General features: G+C 46.2%; 1 protein-coding gene across 12 annotated transcripts in view; it reads left to right on the top strand.

Moving 5' to 3' along the window:
* The first annotated feature begins 237 nt into the window (after positions 1 to 237).
* Positions 238 to 23092, top strand: part of Nlrc5 (NLR family CARD domain containing 5) — a 74766-nt gene continuing 51911 nt past the window's right edge. For 3 of the 12 annotated variants that reach the window (XR_012441951.1, XR_012441950.1, XM_074055961.1), the window contains exons 1-2: positions 18547 to 19632; positions 22510 to 22816. Coding sequence is in view for 9 of the 12 variants with exons in the window: in XM_074055961.1 (XP_073912062.1) it covers positions 22522 to 22816 (295 nt within the window). In the remaining 3 variants the exon portion in view is untranslated. Of the gene's footprint in view, positions 358 to 7941; positions 8905 to 18540; positions 19633 to 22509; positions 22817 to 23092 lie in introns of those variants that run through there. The other 9 variants (XM_074055960.1, XM_074055962.1, XM_020164610.2 and 6 more) reach the window with 8 other exon arrangements.

Here is a 23092-nt window from a genome sequence, read left to right as displayed (position 1 = left end):
CCTACTAGCAGCTCCTTCCTTCTCGCCTGTCTCCTGTCCAAGGATCCTTGGAGAGAGGACTCAGCTGGAGCAGATTTTCATCCCTCTGCCTCAGTTCCATCCGCAGTGGTAAGCACCCCAGCATCCCCCGGAATCGCGTCGCTGGTCGGGTCGCTGAGCTCAGGCAGGCGAGGGGCTCTGGCAGGGCGCGGGCGCTGCGGGGGGTGGGTGTGCCAGGTCCACGCCCGCGTCCGGGCTGGTGCTTCTAACCCACGTGATTTCTCGGCAGCCGCGGCGGGTTCCTTGCACCAGCCCAAACCTCCCGGCGCGGTCTACTTTCAGTTTCGTGCAGAGCGCGGAGGAGCGGGAGCGCAGCTGGTGAGTGCGGGCTGAACAACCAGGCTGGGCGCGGCTGGGTTCGAATTCCGCGCGGACCGGGGAGGAGGGGGTGCCGAGGCCCTGCCACGGGAGGGTACGGACCGCGAGGTGGATGCTCCACGTATGGCTTTATGGATGAACAAATGGACAGGTTGGGGCGCCGGCCGCCCCGCAGTGTGTGCCCCGCTACCCTGTAATTTAGGGAATGAACTGTGAATTACATAAGGTGGCAAGTCAGAGGGTCGCCTGAATTTGTGGGACGCCGTATGCGACCATGATCCCCATTCCCAACGCTACACTGTCGCCTGGTAGGGCCACCCTCTGTTGCTTTTTTTTTCTCTTTTCAACTTTTCATTGTTTTATGTAGAATTACAGAAGTCACACTGTTCGGACTTTTTGGCCTGAAACCCATCTTTACTACGGAAAATTCCAAACATATACAATAATAGAGCAGATAGAATCAGGTTGAACTGAAGTAACTTGCTGGTTATGATAGGAAGTAACTTCTTGTCTCCTCCACAGTCACCAACCTGAGACTGCCGGTTTCATCTCTAGCACCCCTCATTTTGAAACAAATGGCTTTATCATAGCATTTTGAAGGAAATATTTCAGAATGTACTAAGATAATAAGTCTTTCTAAAAACATGTCCACAGTCCCTTAGCATACCCTAAGTGTCTTAACAATTTCTAATGTCGTATGTCCACTGTATCTAGTGAATATTATAAGTCCTGAGGATTACGGAAACACATGGGTTCTTTGTGTTGCTTGCATTTTACATTTCAGTGTGGTTTTCAGCTACTTTTCTCACTCAGAAACCTAGAACCTGGAGTTTGCTGGGCGAGCCATTTAGGGAGGTTTGGGAGAGGCCCCAAGTTCAGCACTGTTTGCATATATCTTCTAAGTTGGGTTCTTAAAAGTTTGAGGGTTCTGCGGGGGCGGCAGAAGGTTGGGTGGACCCCAGCCAGTACCTGGAGCTGCACCTCTCCAGTCACCTTCCTTCTCTTCAAGGGAGAAATAAACCTGGAAAATCACTAGGCTTCATCTGGGGTATAAATCAGTGGTGGAGCGCTTGCCTAGCACGTGTGCGGCCCTGCATTCAGTCCCCAGCACTGCAAAAAAAAAAAAAAAGGAATAATAAGGCAGTAGTCTGCTCTCCCACCAGACAACAGATGTGGAGGGACTGCGGATGATTTTGAAGTATGTATGGACTGCCACCTGCCATATCTCCAGAGCTAGCAACAGGCTGGCTGGCACCTGTTGTGAGAGGGGGACAGACAGGGGATTTCTGCACCTTGTGTTTGCTGGGTGTCCACGAAAGAACCATCTCATTTCTTGCAACCTTGGCTTCTCATCTGTAAAATGGGCATAATAGAACTTTCAAAGTCTGTTTCATGGATTGACCAAAATGAGGCAGCCTTAGTGCTTGGTGACCTTTAAAGTATCCCCCACCTCCCCAAGAGAGAGAGAGCAGCCTTGGGTCCTTGATGGGGATAGACAGTAGAAGGGTTAAGGAATTTAGCAGCATGCTTTGCTGCACCTCTGTACTGGATACAGAGCTGTCCAGATGGCAGCGGGCCTGATCAGTCTTCCTATAGCCCCACACAGATACCCTCTTCCCAGCCCAGGAGAGTCCAGCACAATTTGCCAGCCATCTTCTTCCATCTGTGAGAGGGTGCATTGTGTCCCCTAAAAAAGATATGTTGAAGTCCTGACCCCCAGTACCTCCAAATATGACCTTATTTGGCAGTAAGGTGGTTGCAGGTACAGCCAGTTAAGATGAGTTTATACTGGAGAAGGGTGGCTCATACTGGCATAACTACTGCCTGGTAAGGGAGGCGATGAGCATGTCAAGACAGACACAGAAGAAGGAAGGCAGCCACATTCAGGAGATAAAGGTTGGAATGATGCAGCATGAGTCCTAAAACACCGAGAACTGCTGGCAACCACTGCAAGTTGGAAGAGACCAAGAAGGAGCCTTCTCTAGTGCCTCTGAGGGACCTGGCCCTGCCCACATCTAGATTTCAAACTTCCAGCTTCCAGCACTCCAGATGACAAATTCCTATTGTGTCAGTGCACCTGCTTTGTGGCATTTGTTGTCACATTTAATACACCATCCCAGCATAGGACTGGAGTAGGGACTGAGCAAATTAATGCAAGTGTGTACTCTGTCAAAACTTTGGGGGCTGGGGTACACTCAGTGATGTAGCATTTCTAGTAAAGATGAGCCTCTGCATTCCACCTGCAGTACTAAAAAAGCTAAACAAAGCCAGACAAAACTTTTGTAGATGTTGTCAAGACATAAACTGCTTTCTTTGTTGGATCTATTTTTTGGAGTGCTGGTTAGTGGCCTAACACCTACTTAACTGAAATTGAGTCTGTAGGAGGGAAAGCCAGAAGGAAAAACAGAAATTTGAAGGAAAAACAGAAAACCCGATCATCCTGGCTGTTGGTGCAGGATGTCTAGAGAGAGGGGAGCCTTTGACTGTACCTAAAACCAGACAGAAGTGGGGAAGCATGGCAGCACTGGCTTCATGTGCCACTTGTCCCCCCTAAAATAGGCATGACCGGGTTTACCACATGTGGTCTGGGGTTTCCTGTGTCCTTGAGAGCTGGTAGAGTTGATGTGATCTGATCCTGCTCTTTAGGGAAGCCCTGAGGGCTCTCTCAGGGTGGAGGTGAGGGAACTGAGCTCTGCTGGCCACCTCTGACCCCACCTCTTTTTCTGCTATGTTGTCATCCTCTTACCCTGACTGACCAGGGCACAAAAGCAGCTGTTTCCTGGGGTAGGGAGGTGGGAGACTGGGAGACATGAGTTCACTCATTCTTCCTACCTGCTTCAAGCCCGTATGTGATGGGCTTTGGCTCCATCCTGGGAGTTACTCAGAAGTCCTCCAGACATTCCCAGACATGGGATTCTTCTCCAGAAGGCTTTAGTAGCCCTTTGGCTGGCATGCCACTGATGTCTAACAAAGGAGAATGTCAAGTGTGCCAGGAAACACTGCGGTTATCTCAAAGGCCTTCCACTTCCGGTGAGATGTGCCTCCAGTTTTTTTCTGCTTGTGTATATTCATATTTTTTTAATGTGGAAAATTTTTTTAACTTTTGATTTATCATACATTAGCAATACAAGGGAGGTTCATTGTGCTCATTCCGTACATGGGTACAGTGTACCTTGAACAAATTCACCCGCCCATTATATTCCCATTGTCCCTCTCCTTCTCCCCCCCCTTCAAACAGCATTTGGTGAGTTTCATTATGCAGTCTTTATACGTATATCTGCAGTGTGCTTTCACCCTCTTCACCACTCTGTATCCTTTCCTTTCCCCCTACTTCTTCCCACTCATCCTCCCAAAAATTGTCCCATTATCATCATCATCATCATCAATCGTTTTAGGACCAGGTTTCACAAATGAGCGAGAACATACAATATTTGATCTTTTGAGCTTGACTTATATCACTCAACACGATAATCTCCATTCCCATCTATTTCGCTGCAAAGGATCTAATTTCATTTTTCTTTATGGCTGAATAATATTCCAAGGTGTAAATACGCCATATTTTCTTTATCCATTCATCAGTTGTTGAATGGATAAGCAAAAATGAAAGACACACAAAAAGATCTATGACGAAAAGCAAGTCTCCTTCCTCCCCTTGTCTCCAGCCTCACAATTCCCTCCCTGAAGGCAGTTGGTGTCATCAGGTCCTTGTGTCTTCTTCCAAAGAGAGTCTAAGAGGACCTTTACAAACATGGCATATACATGTACATGTACATCCTCATATACACACACATATCCACTTACATATGCTTGCACACATACACATATATCCCCCTTTCTCACTGCATCCCAAGCCCATCTTTCTTTTCAACAATTATTTTGTCATATGACTGCTTTGTCATTGACTTAACTGTTCTTGGGCACTTAGATTACTTCCTGTCTTTTGCTATTTCAGATAGTACTGTAATGAACATCCTTGGTCAGATATCATTCTTCACATGTGGGATAAATCTTTAAGAAAAATATCCAGGAGCTGGGCATGATAGCACATACCTGTGATCCCAGCACTCCAGAGGCTGAGGCCAGCCTGGATGACATAGTGAGGCCCTATCTCAAAAAAAAAAAAAAAAAAAAAAAAGAGGAGAAAAAGACTGGGAGAGTGGCTCAAGTGGTAGAGTACCTGCCTAGCAAGTGCAAGGCCTTGAGTTCAAACTCCAGTACCACCAAGAAAGAAAGATAGAAAGAGAGAGAGAAGTGGAGAAGGAAGGGAAGAGAGAAAAAGAAGGAAGGAAGGAAGGAGGAGGGAAGGAAGGAAGGGGAAGAAAGAAAGAAAGAGAGAAAGAGAAAGGGAAGGAAGGAAGGAAGAAAGGGAAGAAAGGGAAGGAAGAAAGAAAGGGAGGGAAAGAAGGAAGGAAGAAAGAAAGGGAAGGAAAGAAGGAAGAAAAGAAAGAAAGGAAGGAAAGAAGGAAAGAGAGAAACTAGGAGCAGATTTGCAAGGTCAAGGATGAATGTGACAGATCACTGTCCTTAAGTGTTGTACTGATTTTCACTACCACCGCTATGTGTGAAGGTGCTTACAACCCACATCCTGTCAGCATACACGTTATCATCTTTTTCACATTTGCAATTCTTGAAGACGAATAAGTGGATTTTTCGTGTCTCTCAGAATGAATGAGGTTGGATATTTTTTACATGGTTAAGGGGCACCTGTGAGTCCTTTTCCATAAACTGTCTGTTCATATCCTTTTCTGTTCATATCCCACTTTTCTTTTGGGTTGTTGATCTTTTTCTTTCTGAACAGTAAAAGCCCTTTATATATTAAGGAAATTAGCTTTTACCCTATAATATCTATTTTGTCATTTTAAATGGTGGCATGGTTGTCAGAATAGCTGAGCTGTATTCCCCCCATTGTCAGACAATTACATTAAGTCTCTCCTATGGAATGTGGAGTATTTCCCCATTTTATGTGAAAAAACAAATAAGGTGTGACATTTTAATTCTTCTGATAGTTTTTACTAGAATTCCTCTTTTTTTTTGTGGTACTGTGGTTTAAAATCAGGGCCTACACCTTGAACGTGCTCCTCCTGATCTCTGCCTCCTGAGTATCTACGATTACAGGCATGAGTCACTGGCACCTGGCTACTAGAATTCCTCTTAGGGCAGGAAGTATTGGGAAGGAAATACCTTGATAGGATTTGGGGTGGAAGGGAACTGTGTGCAAGGTGATCAACAATGACCAGAACATGAGGGAGGATGTTGCATGGGTTGTGTGCGTGGGGTGGAGGCGGGGGTGTTACATTTGTTCCCAGAAGAAAGGGAGGAGAGAGAAGAGAAAGGAGGAGGAGGAGGAAGAGGGAGAAGGAGGTTAGGCCTCACAAGGAAGGGAGCCCCAGACACTTCTTGGAGGCAGGACGAGGGAAGGGCATTCTCAGCCTGCTTCAGGTGAGGTGGGTCCCAACAGCCTCGACGCTGGCTGTGGCCCCACCCTGTAGTCATGGATCCATTCAGCACCTGAATACCAACAACATGCCAAGCCCTGCTGGAGGCATTGACCTGGGGTGGGAAAGGTACCTGCCCCATGGAGCCTGAGTGGAGGGAAGGAGTCTGTACCGTGAGCAAACCCCATCAGCCCTGGCAGGTCCCTTCTTCCCTCAGGGCCAAGTGGAGGGAATGGAGGCAGAGCCATGGAGAGCTCGGGTTCTCTGAGGCATTCAGATCTGTCAGGGTGTCTTGTGTGAAGACAGAAGTAGCCAGCTTTTTGATGTCCTTGAGTTCTTGAGGTGCCTGGTACATCTGTGTCCTTCAGGAGCCTGTCACTGAAATGGACGGGTCAGTGAGTCCCCGGATAAGGACCTGCATTGGTGAAATCGAATCGTAAATGGGAAAGCTGTTCCCTTTTCACTTCTCAGATGTCCTTCCTCATTAGTCAGGAAGAAAGTACTGAACAGTGTGGGGTGTCTATAATTCTCTCCCCATGAGGGAGGCCAGACCTCAGGTCAGAGCCGCAGCGGCAGCATCGCTCAGTACAGTTTCATAGCACAATCTTGTTTTCCAAGAGCTTCTTTTAGGGGTTCCCTTCAGTTCATGGTGAATGATAATATAAAGTTAAGCTGGGCACTGGTGGTTAACACTATAATCCTAGCTTCTCAGGAAGCAGAGACCAGGAGAATCGAGGTTTGAAGCCAGCCTGGACAAATAAATTCGTGAGACCCCATCTTGAGAAAGCCCATCACAAAAAAAAAAGGGGGGGGCGGGGCTGGTAGAGTGACTCCAGCTGTAGGCTTGAGTTCAAGCTCCAGTACTGCAAAACAAAGAAAAAGAAAAAAGGACTGGCAAAGTGATTCAAGTAGTAGAGCACCTGCCTAAGTAGCAAATGTGAGGCCCTGAGTTCAAACCCCAGTAGTGCTAAATAAATAAATAAATAAAGTTGAAAGTGACATGGTTTCTAGGAAAAAACTTAAGCGATGTTCTAGTTGTTTTTATATATATATGTAGTCCTCAAACGGTAAAAAGCCAAGGAAATTGTACAGGATCCCTAAAGGGAGAGTGTGGGGAAACTTCTTGCTGTGTCTCTCTGCAATGCTTGGAATTTTCCAAATGAGTGAGGCTGCATCTGTAAGCAGAAAAATAATAGAGATATGCAGAAATGATCATTTCGTTTTCAAAACTACCATTTACTGAAGGCAGCATCATTTTCAGTTAGGATTCAGCCTAGGCTTTATTTTCTATTCTATTCTATTCTATTCTATTCTATTCTGTGGTGCTGGGGATTGAACCAGGAGCTGGCTGGCATAGACTGCCACAGACCACTGTCCTAGTGTGGAGCTCATTAGGCAGTGTGTCTCGTTTATCTGGGCTGCATCTCAGTGGTCCTACAGTGTCCCCACTGTGCCCACAGTCCCTAGCATGGCTCTGCCGACCTTATAATGGACATCTGCATTATTCAAATGTGGCTGCAGGAATTTCCTCGGCCCATTCAGGCTGGTGTGACAAAGTACCATAGCAACATGTTTCTCACTGCCCAGGAGGCTGAAGTCTGGAGTCGGAGTACCAACAGGGTGGAATTCTGGTGAGGCTCTCTTCCAGGGTGCAGATTGTTGACACCTCAATGCATCTTCACATGACCAAAGAGGGCTAGAGCGTGCTCTGGGGTCTTTGATAAGGGCATCCCCAGTCACTAGAGCTCCCCCTCGTGACTAATCACCTCCCATAGATCCCCCAAAAATCATCACATGAAGGACTAAGATTTCAACCTAAGAATTTGAGGGTGACTTACACATTCAGTTCATAGCACCATGTGTTCCAGCCCTGTGGCTCTCCCATGTGGCTTCTGGGAGAGAAGTTTAGTCATGGGGTCAAAGAATGGACAGTGTTGGTGACTTCTCAGTCACCCAAGTGTGCCCTACAAAGTGAGCAAGCCAACTTCCAGGCCAGGGACCTCGGCATCCTAGATGTCTTTCTTTCACATCTGGCTTTCTTTGTCCCCTGCCTCACCTTCCAAACCAGGCTAGCAGGGTTGGCCCCACTTCGGGAGCTGGGCGGGGGGGAGGGGATTTCTAACCCTGGGTTTTGTTTTCACTTTTGTGTGGCACGCTGAGTCCAGCCTGCAGGACAGGAGCTGGCAGAACCTCCCAGCTAAAGCCTGAGGTGCCAAGGACAGGCTGAAGTCAGTGCCTCCCTTAGAGACACCCTTGGGGTCTCCATCTAGGCATGGTTTCCCCTATGGCCTTTGGGTCCCTAGGGCTTTGGGGAGCTGCTGGGAGGGCAGGAATCACCAAACCCTGGTGTGCTGGAGAAACAGGATACCAGATTCAGGGTAGGAGTGCAGAACTGGTGCCACAAGCAGCCTGGCACGGGATTTCTCAGTCTTGTCAGCACATCAGTTACCTGGGGACCCTCCAAAAGAGCCTTTGCCTGTGCTCTACCCCAGAGATTGTGCTGTAACTGGTCTGCAGTGTGGCCTGGTAGAATCCCAGCTGCCCCCTCACCCCAAGGTAATTTGAATGTGCCTACAAATTTGGAAACCTTTGCTCTGGATGATCCAGGGAGAAGCTTCTGAAGACCGGAATGTGTGGGGCAGGAACCTTGCCTTTAAGGCTTTGCCAGCCACTGTCTACTTCCTGTGGGTGCTGGGCCTAAGAGACCAGGGCTAAGAAGAAGCAAGGTCACCTTGCACACCTGGTATGCCAGCCAGTATAGGATAGGACCAGCAATAGGGCACTAGAGGAGGGCACACAGGGAAATCCCAGAGGCCTTGTGGGGAGGAAGAGATCTGAACCTTCAGTAGGAAAGTGACAGCAAGGAGGGAGGTAGCAGGATGCAGGTTGGGATCCATATTACTAGGATTCCAATGATAAGAGAGGCCTTGTTTAGATTTGGAACAAGAATCCAGCCCTGAAGCCTAGACTCCAGAGGCTGTGTCTGTATGTCCCCCTTTCTATGCCCACAGGATTGGGAGATGGACATGAAAACGTTTGTTAAGCCTGCATGTTGGAGACAAGGCATGAACCCTGGGCTGGGGAAAAACGGAGTTTGCACAGCCTCTCCATGGTATGAGTTTGTACAGCCTCTCCTACCATATTTTTCCCAGTACCTGGTGTCTTGACCTTTGTTCTCACATCTCCTTGAAGACCACAACCTGCTGTGTCCACATACCAGCCCCCTGATGCAAAACTAGATAAAGTACCAGAACTGTTAGAAGACTCCCTGATGCGAGATTAGTCACTACCTTAGATAAGGTGTCCTACGTGCCTTGATGATTCCAGATCTGATGTGCTGTAATTAAGTTTAATTAGCCTTAGGAAAATTAGCCCACCAAACCTCATTCCTTTCACCTTGCATCAAGAATTGTTAAAGCTTGATTTTTACCTGAGTCTTTTCCTTGTACTGACCTATAAAATAAACACTCTGGCTCTGGTAGGTGCTCACGTTTCCCATCAGGAACTGCAGTCCTCCCGTCCCCAGCTTTTCTGTTGTATGTCTGTATGTCTGTGTGTGTCTTATTTCTCATTTCCCATCGCTCTTAGTCAGGTTCATGCAGCATACCCACCCAGGTCGCAGGCACCTGCAGGTCGCAGGCACCTGCAGCTCTCCAGCTTGTGACCTGCTCAGGTCCCTTTCCTTGTAGGAGCTTTGGTTTCCAGTTTATAAAGCACTGTTTATGTTTTACAGGGCCTTGCCATTCTGGCAACAATAGAGATAATGGTTTTTTGTTTGGTTAGTTGGTTTTGTTTTTTTTGAGACAGTGAGGCATATGTAGCCCAGGCTGGCCATGCATTCATGATTGCCCTGCCTCAGTCTCCCAACTGCTGGGATTACAGGCATATATCACCACATCTGACTTGAGAAGGTAGTTTAAAAGGAAACAACCCTCCCCCCTACACACACATCACTGTTACCCCACTGAAACATGCGCAACAGAGGAGGCCAGTGGAAACCGCACACCCAGATGAGGACACGGAGGCTCTGTTCTTCCCTATCACACGCCTATGAGCCCAAATCTAAGCTTGGGCCAGGAAGGAAAAGCCAGCCAGAGTGACCTCACACTCATCCTCTCTTATGCTCCCCTTCCTTCCTGGACCCAGCCCTGGGCTACAGAGCAGAGGAAATGAGGATAGTGGCCTACAGGCCACACCAGGTGCCATGTCCACGATTTCACCTGCCTCATCTCATGGCCACCTGGCCATGGAGCTGCTACTGTGACGCCATAACAGACACCATGGCCCTCACCCGTTGTGGAGTCATCCACCTCCAAAGGATCACTCTGTGTTTGTGGCCTTAATTCACCCAGAGGTACCTGGGTGGTGATGCCTGTCTCCTCACCCTGTTTTCCAGACCTGTCAATCTAGAAGTTCTCTAAGAACCCCCATTTTAGGTTCTGCTTCTAGGAGCCCGGCCTAGAACATCCCATTCTACAAATGAGGAGATTGAGGTATGGAGAGGCTGAGTGACCAGCAGTCACACAGTCGGTAACTGATAGACGCCTGGGGCGTCTATTATTTCTCCACAACTGTGGAGAAAGGAAAGAGAGGGGGAGAGGGCCAAGGAAGGAAGCCAGTGAGAGGTCAGAACTCAGAACTTGACTGGGGAGGCCACGGGAGACTTTCCTGAGGAGGCAGGGAGGGGTGAGCTGGTGTTACAAGAAGTTTGCAAGATGGGGAAAGTCAGGGGCAGGGAGGGTGAGGCAGAGGAAGCAGTGTGCAAGTCGGGGACTGTGAAAGAATGGCGGGGGTGGGGTCAGTAGCATCTCCAGCAGGCTAGCAGGTGCAGGAGAGGGCGCAAGGGACCAGTGATGAAGGCCAAGAACTTTTCCTGAACCCCCGATGGGTATCAGCTTTGTGGAGTTCACAGTACCATCTTGGATGTTGTAGGAAGCTTCTAGAAGCTTGAGGCAGAAAGGAGGCAGACCAGAGCAGGGTTTGAGAGACATCTCCAACCAGAGGAGCATGCGCACGCGCATGTTGGGTGGGCGCACTAGAGGTGGGAAGGCTCTCCAGGCAGAGGAAACAGCAAGGTCAAAGGTCTGGATTTTATTTCTCCACTCCCTTCTGTAACATCTCCATCCCAGCATTTCCAAGGCAGTAGGAAAGATCCCCGAGGAGCAAATCAGTGGGGAGGGGTTGTCTGTAAGACAGTTGAAGACGGGGTAGGGTGAGCCTCCCTTGAAGACCCCTCAGACCAGAGCCCCCCCAGTGCCTCTTTCCTTCTCGTTGTCTGGACCAGGAGCAGCAAAAACACTGGATTCAAATCCACATGCCTGAATGCTCCAGCTGACTGTGTGACTCTGGCTTCCTTTGCCTTCCTCGGAGCCTGTTGTCTGTCATCTCTGGGATATGTTTGGGAGTAGGTAACACTTTAGCCAGAGGTCCCTGTACTAAAAAGCAAGTTGAAGACTTGGAGTCTTTGTTCCCTTTGTAGCAGCCCTGCTGTCCTGTTTTCTTTAGAACCTTAATAAAACTTTATGTGTTTGGATAACGTGAAACTCAAAACTCTTACGCAAATTAAACAACAGCTGGCCGTGGTGGGTGACATCCATGGAAGCACGCGGGGTGTGGGACTGTCTCATTCTTTGATGCATAACCTCAAATCAAGTAAATATGGACATATCTTTTCATTGCAACCAGCACAGTCAAGGTAACAGATATAGTCAATGTTTCAAAATCAAATTTGATTAGATAACATGTGTGTGGTATAATGTTCTGAAGGTTCCCTTCCTTGGGACAATTTCTACTATAATTTTCTTCTGAAAATATTCATGTATTTGTAAACCTGTACATTTGTTCCCTCTTTACACAAAAGCAGGATATTATGTACCCTGTTTTGTCCCTTGATCTTTTTAAAATTTAACTTAATATATCTTGGACACTGTTCCCTATCATTCCATATAGTTCTGCCTCTTTCTTTTTAATGGCTGCCTAGTCTTCCCTCAGAGGAATCAAAGCCACATTGAATATCTCTAGGTGTATATTATTTTGCACATTCTGAATATATCTGTAGCTGAAGTGCTGGGTGTGGAATCATTGGGTGACAATTGTAGGAGACAGATTTTGGTTTATACTCCTGCTAGTAATACATCAATGTGCCAATTAATTCACAACCCACCAACTATGCAATGTCCTTGCAAATCTATGAGCTAGAAAATGGCAAATCTTTTTTGTTTAATATATTTGTTTTATAGTTTATGAGGTTGAACATATTTTCATATATTTAAGAGTCATTGGCCTTCTTTTTTGTAAACTTTATGGTTTTTGCCCTCTTTTCTCTCAGGTGGTTGATCTCTTTATTATTTATTTGTAGTAACTCAATATATTAAAAACATTTATGTCTTTGTGATAGAGCTAAATGATATTTTTCCAGTTTGTCATTTGTCTTTTGACTTTATTTGTTGTATTTTGGAGCAACACAAAACTTTTTATATCTGGTTGATTTCATCCAGTTTTTCCATTACAGTTTCTTAGTTTTGTGTCATGCTTAGCAAGGTCCTCCCTATTCTGAAATTATTTTTATTTTATTGACTGACTGACTGATTGATTACAATGCTGGGAATGAAAACCAGGGCCTCACACATTAAGGTGCTCTACCACTGAGCTACACCTTCAGCCCAGAAACTATTTTTTTAAAAAGTACTTTTGCCTATGTTTTGTTCTAATACCTAAAATTTTTTACTTTTTTGTTGTGAAAATAACACATATAAAAATATAATTGCACCACTTCATGATAAATTAAATCTAACCTCTCTGAAGCGCTGTCATAATTTAAATTTCTAATTTTTAAATCTTGGTCTCCTGTAGACTTTATTTTAGTATAATATGTGAGAAATCTATCTTTATTCACAAACTACACTTTTCAGATATTCATGGAATTAAAAATATATGATATGCCAAGCAAAAAAAAAAATCTGGAACCTATTTTCTGAAGCAGAAATTGTGTAGGATTTATTCTTTTGTACAGTACAGTAAAATAAAAAGGCTTAACAACAACCCTCTATTACATGACTCAGTTCCAAATTATAATTAGGATCTATTTAGTAATATAAATAGTTGATATGAATTTATGGAAACTGGCCAAAAGTGTTTTTCTTTTATTATTTTTTAAAAGGAAAAAAACTAGAAATGGCCCAAGTACTAAAGCTTGAACAACTTCGGTAAATAAGGAGAAAGAAATAAAGGCAAAGTTACAAAACTAACAGAGGGAAATTCTGGCAGAATGAGTCAGTGGGAACAAAGTGTAAAGAAACAGAAATGCCTCTGCCCTGACGGTGAGCACATGGTGCACGGGCGTATGGACCATTGTGTGCAGACGTGAACACCTACATCAGAACCCTGCTCTTGATTAGACAAAAAAGGACATGAAAGCAGAAGGGGGACTATGTGGAAAGAGGAAAGAGACCCAGGGTAATACATGATGAAAGTAAATCACATACATACATGAAAATGTCATAATAAAACTCATTTTGTACAATTAGTATATGCAAATAAAAAATTTTAAATATGTTTTCTTAAAGTTTGTTTTCCTTAACATGAAAGATACTGGCTTGGTGCCAGTAGCTCAAACCTGTAAATCCTAGCTACTCAGGAGGCAGAGATAGGAGTATCACAGTTCGAAGCCAGCCCCAGCAAATAGTTTGCAAGACCCTATCTTGAAAAAACCCATCACAAAAGGGCTGACAGAGTAGCTTAAGGTGTAGGCCCTGAGTTCAAACCCCAGTATTGAAAAAGAGAGAGAGAGAGAGAGAAAAAGAGAGAGCGATACTAACTGCTGTCAAATATAACGAGGAGAAAAGACAAAATGAACTACATGAAATGGGAAGACGTGAGGAGATTTAGAATTATAAGAGCTGGGAGTGGTGACCAGGACCTGTGATCCCTGCACTGGGGAAGCACAGGAGGGTTCAGAGTTACAGGCTCACCCAGGCTACACAGCAAGACCCACTCAAAAAAAAAAAGAAAACCAAAATATTAAAAATGAAAAAACAAAACAAAACTGGAAAACAGCCAACACAATGAGGAAAAGTGTAAAGTTCTCAAGTTCAGCTTGGAAAGTGAACTGGTAACTTAGGCTGCTCTGGAGGCGGAGGCAGGAGGGTCACTTGAGCTCAGGAGTCTGAGGTTGGCCACAGCGACACAGTTAAACCCTGTCTCAAACAAAACGAAACAAAACAAAACTTTTCATCATGTGTTGAGAAGGACTTTGGCTTTTCCTCTGGTGAAGAATGTTGGGGGCAGGCAGAAGGGAGACCAGGGAGGAGGCCGGCGCAGGAGTCCAAGAATGACCAAGCCTAGACGCTGGCTAGGTGTGGAGGAAGAAATTTCTGCGGTGCCCTTGGAAAGTGAAGCTGACTTTGACCTGAGCTGCAGGAAGCAGGCTGCTGCCCATCACTGAGGCAGGGGGAAGTGGGGGAAAGAATCTGGGAAGAGAGACACAGCTCAGTTTTGGAAATGTGAAGCCCATAGAGGCATCAAAAAGCTGGGGACAGGGCTCAAGTGGTAGGTAGAGTGCCTGTCTAGCAAGGACAAGGTCCTGAGTTCAAACCCCAGTACCGCCACCAAACAATAAATAAAATAACGCTGAAAGGTGTTTGCTGGGCATTAGGCAGTTATTTATAACATCGTTCAACTTTGCCCCCCCACTTTACTAGTGATGTCATAACACACACACACAAAGTTAAACTAGCAAGTAGGATGAAATATTTCCTCAATAGGTTTGAATTACTTTTTAATTTTCAAATAAGTCATACTTACTGCAAATATTTATCCTCTTTACTGTCTTCCTATCTCTGTTTTAGTATTTCACATTGTTTAGGGGACTTCCATTTTTGTAAGCCACTGCCAATCATTTTTATCATCATGTATTTGTCTTCCTTACACATTGAGGAAATTTCTATTTTTGTTATTAATGTCAACATGTATGCTTTTTTTCTTAAAATGTGCATATCAAAAGTTTGAATAAGGCCAGATATGGTGACGCATGCCAATAATCACAGCTAATCAGGAGACAGAGATTGGGAGGATCACAATTTGAAAAAGTTAGGAAAACCTTATACCAACCAATAAGCCAAGTGTGGAGGATCACAGTCCAGACCAGGTCCAGGCAAAAATGTGAGCCCTATATGAAAAATAACTCAAGCCAAAAAGAAAGAAAGGGGGGCTGGTGGTTCGGTTCAAGTGGCAGAGCACCTACCCAGCAAGCGTGAGTCCCAGAATTCATATCCCAGTATTGCAAAAATGAATGAATGAATAAACAAATAAATAATAAAAAATCTATGGTATAAAGTGGGCTAAAAAGCACAGGTTGATAAAGGCCTGTCCTTTCCCTGTGACCCCCCAGAAAGGCACGTTGTCAAGCAAGGTCACACTGCAGGCACCTGGACCTTCATCCTGCTGAGGAAGTCAGTGCAGAAGCACTGCACTTACCTGAGCTTACCTGAGAGAGTGGGGCCACTGGTTGCACACCAGCTCTGTCAGCCACTGGCTGAGGAGGTGCATGTGCCACTGGTTAGGTGAGCCAGGTGTGGGCAGGTGAAGGCTGAGGAGATACAAACGGGGCCACCAGGCTGCGGGTGCACCTTCCCTAGGATCTGAACCCCAGTACTCACTCCACCAGCAGTAGAGAGACAAGCTAGTTTCTCAGCCATTTCACCATCAGGAGTATCGTGAACCCTTTGGGTCTTTGTCTGTATGACTGCGGGAAGATTGTTAATTTATAAGTAATGGCAATTTAGACATCTTTTACTTGGAGCAATTTTAAACATAAATGTAAAATACATTTGCACCTGTTCCCATGCCTTTGTCATCTGTTCCATGAAGTTGTTGGTCTTACTTGTTGACTAATTTGCTACAGTCATTGTTCTATAATCAGGAAAATCAGCCTGTTGTCATATTGAGACAGGATGTGGCACGAACACCTTTCCACGTTTGTTGATTTCATTTTGTTCCTCACCATTTTTTTCTACACAGAAAAGTTTTAGTGGATGATAACATTTTATTAGAACTTGTTAACTTATACTGCATTGTTTTTAGCACTTTATTGAGGCATAGCTTTTATATTGTAAAATCCACCCATTTCAAGTGCACGATTCAATGATTTGTAGTAAATTTCCTGAGCTCTGCAGCCACCACCAGAATCCAGTTCTAGGACGTGTTCATCCGGGCCGTTTAGAGTCATTTCAAACCCTACCCCAGGCACAGGCAACCACCAGTCTACTTCCTGTCTCTGTGAAGTTGCCTTTTCTGGACATTTCACAGAAATAGAATCATAAACATGTGATCTTTAATGTCTGTCTTTTCATGACAGATAAACTTTGTTCTTTTTATCTTTGAATAACATCTCATTTATAGACACACCTGTTTTGTTTATCTATCCATGAGTTGTTGGATATTTGATTTGATTTCAGGTTTGTTTATTTTGTTTTGTTTTGGTTTTGCCACACTCAAGTTTGAACTCAGGACGTCACATTTACGAGGCAGGCGCTCTTACTGCTTGGTCCACTCCACCAGCCCTTTTCTGTGATGGAAATTTTTGAGATAGAGTCTTACAAACTATTTGCCCAAGCTGACTTTGAATCGTGATCCTCCTGATTTCTGCCTCCTGAGTAGCTGGGATTACAGGTGTGAGCCACCGGCGCCCAGCTTGATGTCACTTTTTGCTATGATGGATATTACTGGCCTGAGCATTCGTGAACAGGTTTTCAGGGGGTGATATTGTCATATCTCTTGGGCATAGACCTAGGGGTGGAATTGTTTTAGGTTTAACATTTCAAGGAACCACCAAGCCAGTTCTTAAAGTGACTGGTTCCAGTTTCTCCAAATCCTCATCAAAACTTGTCCATTTTTTCTCATTATAGCCATCCAATGTGGGTGCAAAACACTATGTGGTTGTGTTTTTAATTTCAACCCAAAAAAATTTAATTTGACTTAATTGAAAATAATTCTTTAAGGCTGGGTGTGGTGGTTCATGGCTATAATCCCAGCTACCAGGGAGGCAGAAGTAGGAGAACCAAAGTCCAAGACCAGCCAGATCCTATCTAAAAAAAAAAATACAGCAAAAAAGGACAGGGAGTTTGGCTCAAGTAAAAAAGCACTTGCCTACCAAGTGCAAGGCCCAGGGTTCAGACCCCAGTAATGCCTAAATAAATAAGTAAATAACAAATAAATAAACAAACATAATTCTTTAAATTGGAACACTCATGTTACCAGAAACCTTTAAGTAATAACTGTTTCCATTTTTCTCTCAATACCATTGATACATAGGGAATGTGAAGTGCCTTTGGACTCTATTCCTTTGGTCAAGTTTTTCTACTTTTAATCCAAGTACCTTAAAGGATCCAAGTACCCTATTATTACTATTAATTATTCTCTTTGTGGTGCTGAGGTTTGAACTCAGGGCCCCATGCTTGCTGGGCAGGCACTCTACCACCTGAGCTGCACATTCAGTCAGTTTTGTTTTTTGCTTTTTTTCTCTTGTTTTGCTCTTTTGAGACAGGGTCTTGCTGTGCAGCCCAGGCTGGCCTCTAACTGGAGGTCCTCTTGCCTCAGCCTCCCAAGTGCTGGGATTACAGGCATGAACCACCATGCCTAAAAAAGTTTTAATTATGATCATTTATAATACACTTTATTATGTTTGGAAGCCTTCCTAATATTGCCTTCCTGCTCTTCCCAATAAAGAGCCTTTTAATATAATTGTATAATTGCCTTCAGAGGTGTGTGTGTGTGTGTGTGTGTGTGTGTGTGTGTGTGTGTGTGTGTTGCTGGGAAATGAATCCAGGCCCTCATCCATGCTAAACAAACACTGCCACCAAGCTACACCCACAGCCCCTAGTTTTTTCCTTTACCATTTGTAACTTAAAATGGTTCATGATGGAATATGGGCCAGTCTTCTTTTTCTTTCTCCCAATGACAATTTTTTTTTCTTTTTTTTTTTTTTTTGGCTGTACTGTACTGGGTTTGAGCTCAGGGCCTACACCTTGAGCCACTCCACCAGCCATTTTTGTGAAGGACTTTTTGAGCTAGGATCTCGAGGACTATTTGTCCAGGGTAGCTTTGAATTGCGATCCTCTTGCTCTCTGCCTCCTGAGTAGGTGGGATCAGCTGCGAGCCATTGGCGTCCGGCCGTTAAAATAATTTTACTGAGTTCTCAGAAGTGTTCTATGGTAACTTAAGTGGCATTGCCTTCTCTTTCCACACTAACTTTGAGATTTTTTCCCTCTTCTTGGTCACAGGCAGGTTTGTCGTAGTCATTTTGGATCGCTGCGGCAGACTACCATCGTCCGGGTGGCTTCAATGACAGACATACTGCTTAGCGTTCTGGAGCTAGGAAGCCCCAGATCAGGGGACCAGCACATACGGGGGCCCAGATCAGGGGACCAGCACATACGGGGGCCCAGATCAGGGGACCAGCACATACGGGGGCTGGCGAGGGCTCAGTTCCCTCTGCAGCGGAGAGAGAGCGAGCCCCCCCCCCCGCCCCGCCCCGCCCCAACCCCGTCTCTTCTTTAAAAGGGCGCTCGCCCCTCTTGACCTTCCCAAAGGCCCCATCGCTAGGTGCCATCACACTGGGGGCCGGCGCCATGGGCCTCAGGGTAGGACACAAGCTTGAATCCACAGCAAGGTCGTATCTACCCCCATGCACTTGTCTCACTCCTGTTAGGATTCAACAGCAGTGGTTTAAAAAATATCAGGAGTACCCCAAGACTCTTGAACAAGACCTCTTCTTTCTTATTTCTAAATACAGTGCTCACGTCAGCCGTGTTCGAGTGCACCCTATTTATATGGACTTCTCTAAAGTTCTGGAACTTTCTAGTTGCATTCCTCACATTCCACAGAATGAACAGAGAGCCCGTATTGATCTTTGGCTTCTCCTTTATTTTCTTTTGGCAGTACTGGGATTCAAACTCAGGGCTTTGCACTTGCTAGGCAGGTGCTTCAGCACTTGAGCCACGCCGCCCAGCTCTCTTTCTTTCTTCCATGTACATTTTGAATTTATTGATTTTTTTTTGGTGAGACTGGGGTTTGAACTCAGGATTTTGCCTTTGCAAAACAGGCACTCTACCATTTGAGCCATGCCTCCAATTCATTTTGCTCTGGTTACTTTGGAGATGGAATCTCTTGAACTGGGCTGGCTACAAACTGTGATCCTCCCAATCTCGGCCTCCCAAGTAGCTAGGATTACAGTGTGAGCCACCACTGGCACCCAGCTTCCATGTACTTTTTAGCCACCTGCTTCCCTAGGCCAGGTCTCTAACACTGCACTGGAAAGGAATGGGTGCCACACTTTGTAATGCAGGGATGGATGGGGCTGTTTTCCCTTTAACAAGAATGTTTAATCTATTGTTTAAAAAATACTGTGCAATGCAATAAGAAAAAAGAATGCAGATCGTAACCTTTTGTGGAGTTTATACGGGGGAGAGGGGCACCTACAGTTATGATTATTTCATTTCCGTGGCCAAGATCAGTTGGCAGGATTTTCGAGCCACAGTGTGACACCCCAGGCTGCAAGTGAGAGGAGGCAGAATGGCATCTCCTGTTCCAGGTAGGGCAGGAAGTGATATCAGGGAGGTTAAGAACTTGATCTCACATGAAGGTGAGGGTCCTTCGTGGGTCCAATGTCCTCTTCACGCCATGGTTTCTTTTAGGGTTTTGAAGAGTGGGGTGATCTCCTCTGTCCTTAGGGCCTGTACTATGGAAACAGCCTGCAAAGTGCAGAGCAGAGGACAGTGCCCAGACACCCAGGAGACCCTCTCCGTGGGGACTCTGCAACATCTATTATGAATCAAGAAGCCAGGTAGGCGGGTTGACCTCTCCTGCCCCTCCCTTTCTGTTCTGGCCTGTCCACTCCTTCACCCCCCTCCTACTGCCAAGACCACTCCCCACCCAGCTCCACCCCACTGCCACCAAGCAGCTGTCTGGGTCCTCCAGCTCTACTCCATGGAAATCACGAGAAGGCATGAGAAGCTCTACTACATTGGCAGACCTGGATCCTGAGTGCCAATGCTCTGTGAGCTGAACGACAGACTCAGCTACAGCTACAGCCATGAACGCTGGAGGCTGGTGGCACTAAGCGAGTCACCAGAGACTTGCAGCTCAAGGTGCTCTGCTTAGAGGTTTATTGCCCTGGACCCTGGGCCTTGGTCACCCATAGCTGGGCACTCAGCAGGTAGTGTTACCCTCAGCTCTTAGCAGCAGCTGGGGGCAGCAGTGGTCAACCTTGGGATGTAGCCTGGAGAACAAGACCAGGAGAGCTCACCTTCAGCTCCTCACAGCCTTCTGCTGTTCAGCATCAAAGCTGCCTTTGTTTCTTGCCTTCTTTGCCTGGTCGCTCTCTGGAACTTTTCAGCCACCTTCCTGCTGCTATTGCTGCTGCCAGTACGACCACCATGGCCTTCCTGCCACTCTGCTGCCACTGCCACCAGCTCCTCTCTGTGTTACATGCTCAGTCCACTGCGCCCATGACAAAGACAAGTAAGCAAGAAAAGACCACTTAGGAAAAGCTTGCTTTCTTTTCTTTCTCTCTTTCTTTCTTTCCTTCTTCCTAACTTCCTTCCTTCTTTCTTTTTTTTGAGACAGTCTCACTATGTAGCTCAGGTTGGGCTTGAACTCACAATCGTCCTGCTGCTGCCTCCCAAGTGCTGGGATTACGAGTGTGCCCCATCATGCCCAGCTGAGAGAAGCCTTTTCTTGGACCTAATGTTGCCACACCAGGGGGCAGCAGAGGATGGTATCTCCTGGCTGGCTCAAAAAGTGAGCCTGGTTTTGTAGCCAGGAAGCAGGGAGTCTGCAAATGTAGGGTTGTAATTTACACTAATCACACCATAGCTTCCATTTCCACCAGTTGCAAACCTTACGTAAGGAATAATCACACGCCTTTACATGAGGACCAATCCAGGCCTTACACTGCACCAAGCACAAGCTTTCTGTTGAGTGGCCAGAAGTGCTCCAGCCCTCTCAGTGAGAATAGCTGCACTGTGAGCAGGGTGGTCTATAGGTTATAATGGCTGAGGCTGGAGCAAACTGTCTGAAGCAGTCATTGCTGGAGCAGGGCCCTTGGAGCAGGAGTTAGGGATTCATTAGCTGGAGGATAGTTTTCTCAAGTCAAATAAGCCCAGCCCCCAACGGCTTAGCTTATTTGAAAGGAAAGGTTTACTTTATTTTAATAATAGAGTGCTTATAAGAAAGACTTATCATTAACATCCTTTGCAGTATTTAAGAGTGTTTAACTCCTAGTCAAATACCCTTAGGTAGGCTCGGGTCCCTCTATCTGTCTCATTTGGGCTGCTCTGACACAACAAGTCAACTGTCCTTGGCCTCTATTCAGTATGAGAATGAGAATCATTGAATATCATTGAAAATCATTGAATCACAGAGTATCAGGAGGAGCCTTGAGCATTTCACCTACCCAATGTGACTGAGGCCCAGATAGAGAAAAACTGGCTTAAGCTCATACGATGAATGTATCAGTTAGGTTCTGCTGCAGTAACAAACATCCTCCCAAGTCCATTTCCTGCTCTTGCTTCTTTGCCATGGTGAATGGACTGGGAGCTCTAGTCCACATCGCCCTAGCTTCCAGACCCAGGCTAAAGGAGTAGCTATGATTTGGAATACTGCTGGTCCCTGGAGCAGAGGACAAGGAAGAGCACAGTGAATCACACATTGGCTGTTAAAACATCTGCACAGATGTGACGTGTGTCACTTTTAGTATATTTAGTATAGTTTCATGGCCGCACCCAATTTCAAAGGGTTGGGGTGGGTGATGCAGTCAAAGGCCCAGAGAGAGGAGGATGACGGTCTCTGTGGTCAGCCCCAGAGCCCACCACTGGGAATTAGTGACCAGCTGGCCTATGACTGCTTCCTAAGGCCAGAGAGTGAAAATGGAATTGCAGGATCAAAGAGACTGCACATCATGTGGGCTTTTGCTGTGCAAATGCCCTTTGCCCTCTGTTGATACTCCGACTGGCGAACTGTTCGCAAGTTCCACTTTAGAAGAGAATTAGTTTGCAGAGGGAAGAGATGGTTCATATTAACTAAGATTAGAGTTCACTCAAGTGGCAGAAATCCTTAAGCTACAATGGTTCAAACAGAATAGAAGTGTATTTGACTGTCATATAGTAAAGGTTGAAAGTCAGAGAGGCCAGGGAAGGTGGGCAGCTTTCCCCAAACCTTCCTCTGCACTGGCTTCTACCTCATGATCCAACATGGCTGCCCAAGGTCTAGCCATCACATTCCAGCTAATAGGAAGAAGCCAAAAAAAAAGATCGAACGCAATTCCATTTAATGATATATAGCTACCTCTGCCTGTAAGAGAGGTTGGGATGTCAAGTCTATGCCAGATGACCAGGGATTATTCAGGAGTCCTAGTACTAAGAAAGAACAAATTTGGGGGATGACTAGGTCTCTACCATGAAGTCAACCCAGACTGAGAGCACCACAAACAGTCCATGCAAATAAGGAGTCTTCAGGGGATCATCTATAGTAATGAACTTGACACTTCCTGAAAGCTGGGGTATGCTATAGATGGGGAAGAGATGAGAAGCAGAGAAGTCTCTGGAACTGACCCAGAGGCCACTTATTGCGCAGGTTGGGGGATGGTTCCTGACTGTCCCCTCAGCTGGCTTGCCCTTCACCTAACCTTGCCCTCAGCTCACCTGCCCCTTCCCCCTCACAGGGCCGGCTCCACATGGACCCCGTTAGCCTGGAGCTGGGCACCAGGAACCTGTGGAGCTGGCTGGTGAGGCTGCTCAGCAGGAACTCAGAATGGCTGAGTGCCAAGATGAGGTTCTTCCTGCCTACTGTGGACCTGGGCTCCAGCGACGAGGCCTCTGATCCTGAGCAGAGGGTCATCCAGCAGCTCAGCACACTGCACGCCCAAGGGCTGGCCACCTGGCAGTCGCTGATCCACTGTGTGTGCATGGAGCTGGAGGTGCCGCTGGCAGTGGAGGTACCACTGCTGAGCACCTGGGGCCAGGAAGATGGTAAGGACCAGTGTGGAAGCACCCGGGACCCACCAAGTCACACAGACAGGGCAGCGCAGGGTCAGGAAGAAAATCACACAGTTCAGGCACTCCTCAAAACAAATTCTCCAATACCACAAAATCACCTTGGCCTTGGAGAGCCCTGCTGCCATTTGGCCCCTGTCCAGTTGCTCACCGAGCCAAAAGGCAAGAGAGGAAAGGCCAAGTGACTCCTTCCAACCAGAAGTTCCAGTGGCCCATAATGCCCACAAAGCTGCTGCTGCTTTTTTTCCTTTT

This window comes from Castor canadensis, chromosome 15 (assembly GCF_047511655.1).
Source record: "Castor canadensis chromosome 15, mCasCan1.hap1v2, whole genome shotgun sequence".
Lineage (NCBI taxonomy): Eukaryota > Metazoa > Chordata > Mammalia > Rodentia > Castoridae > Castor > Castor canadensis.
This window is presented reverse-complemented; position numbering and strand designations above follow the sequence as displayed.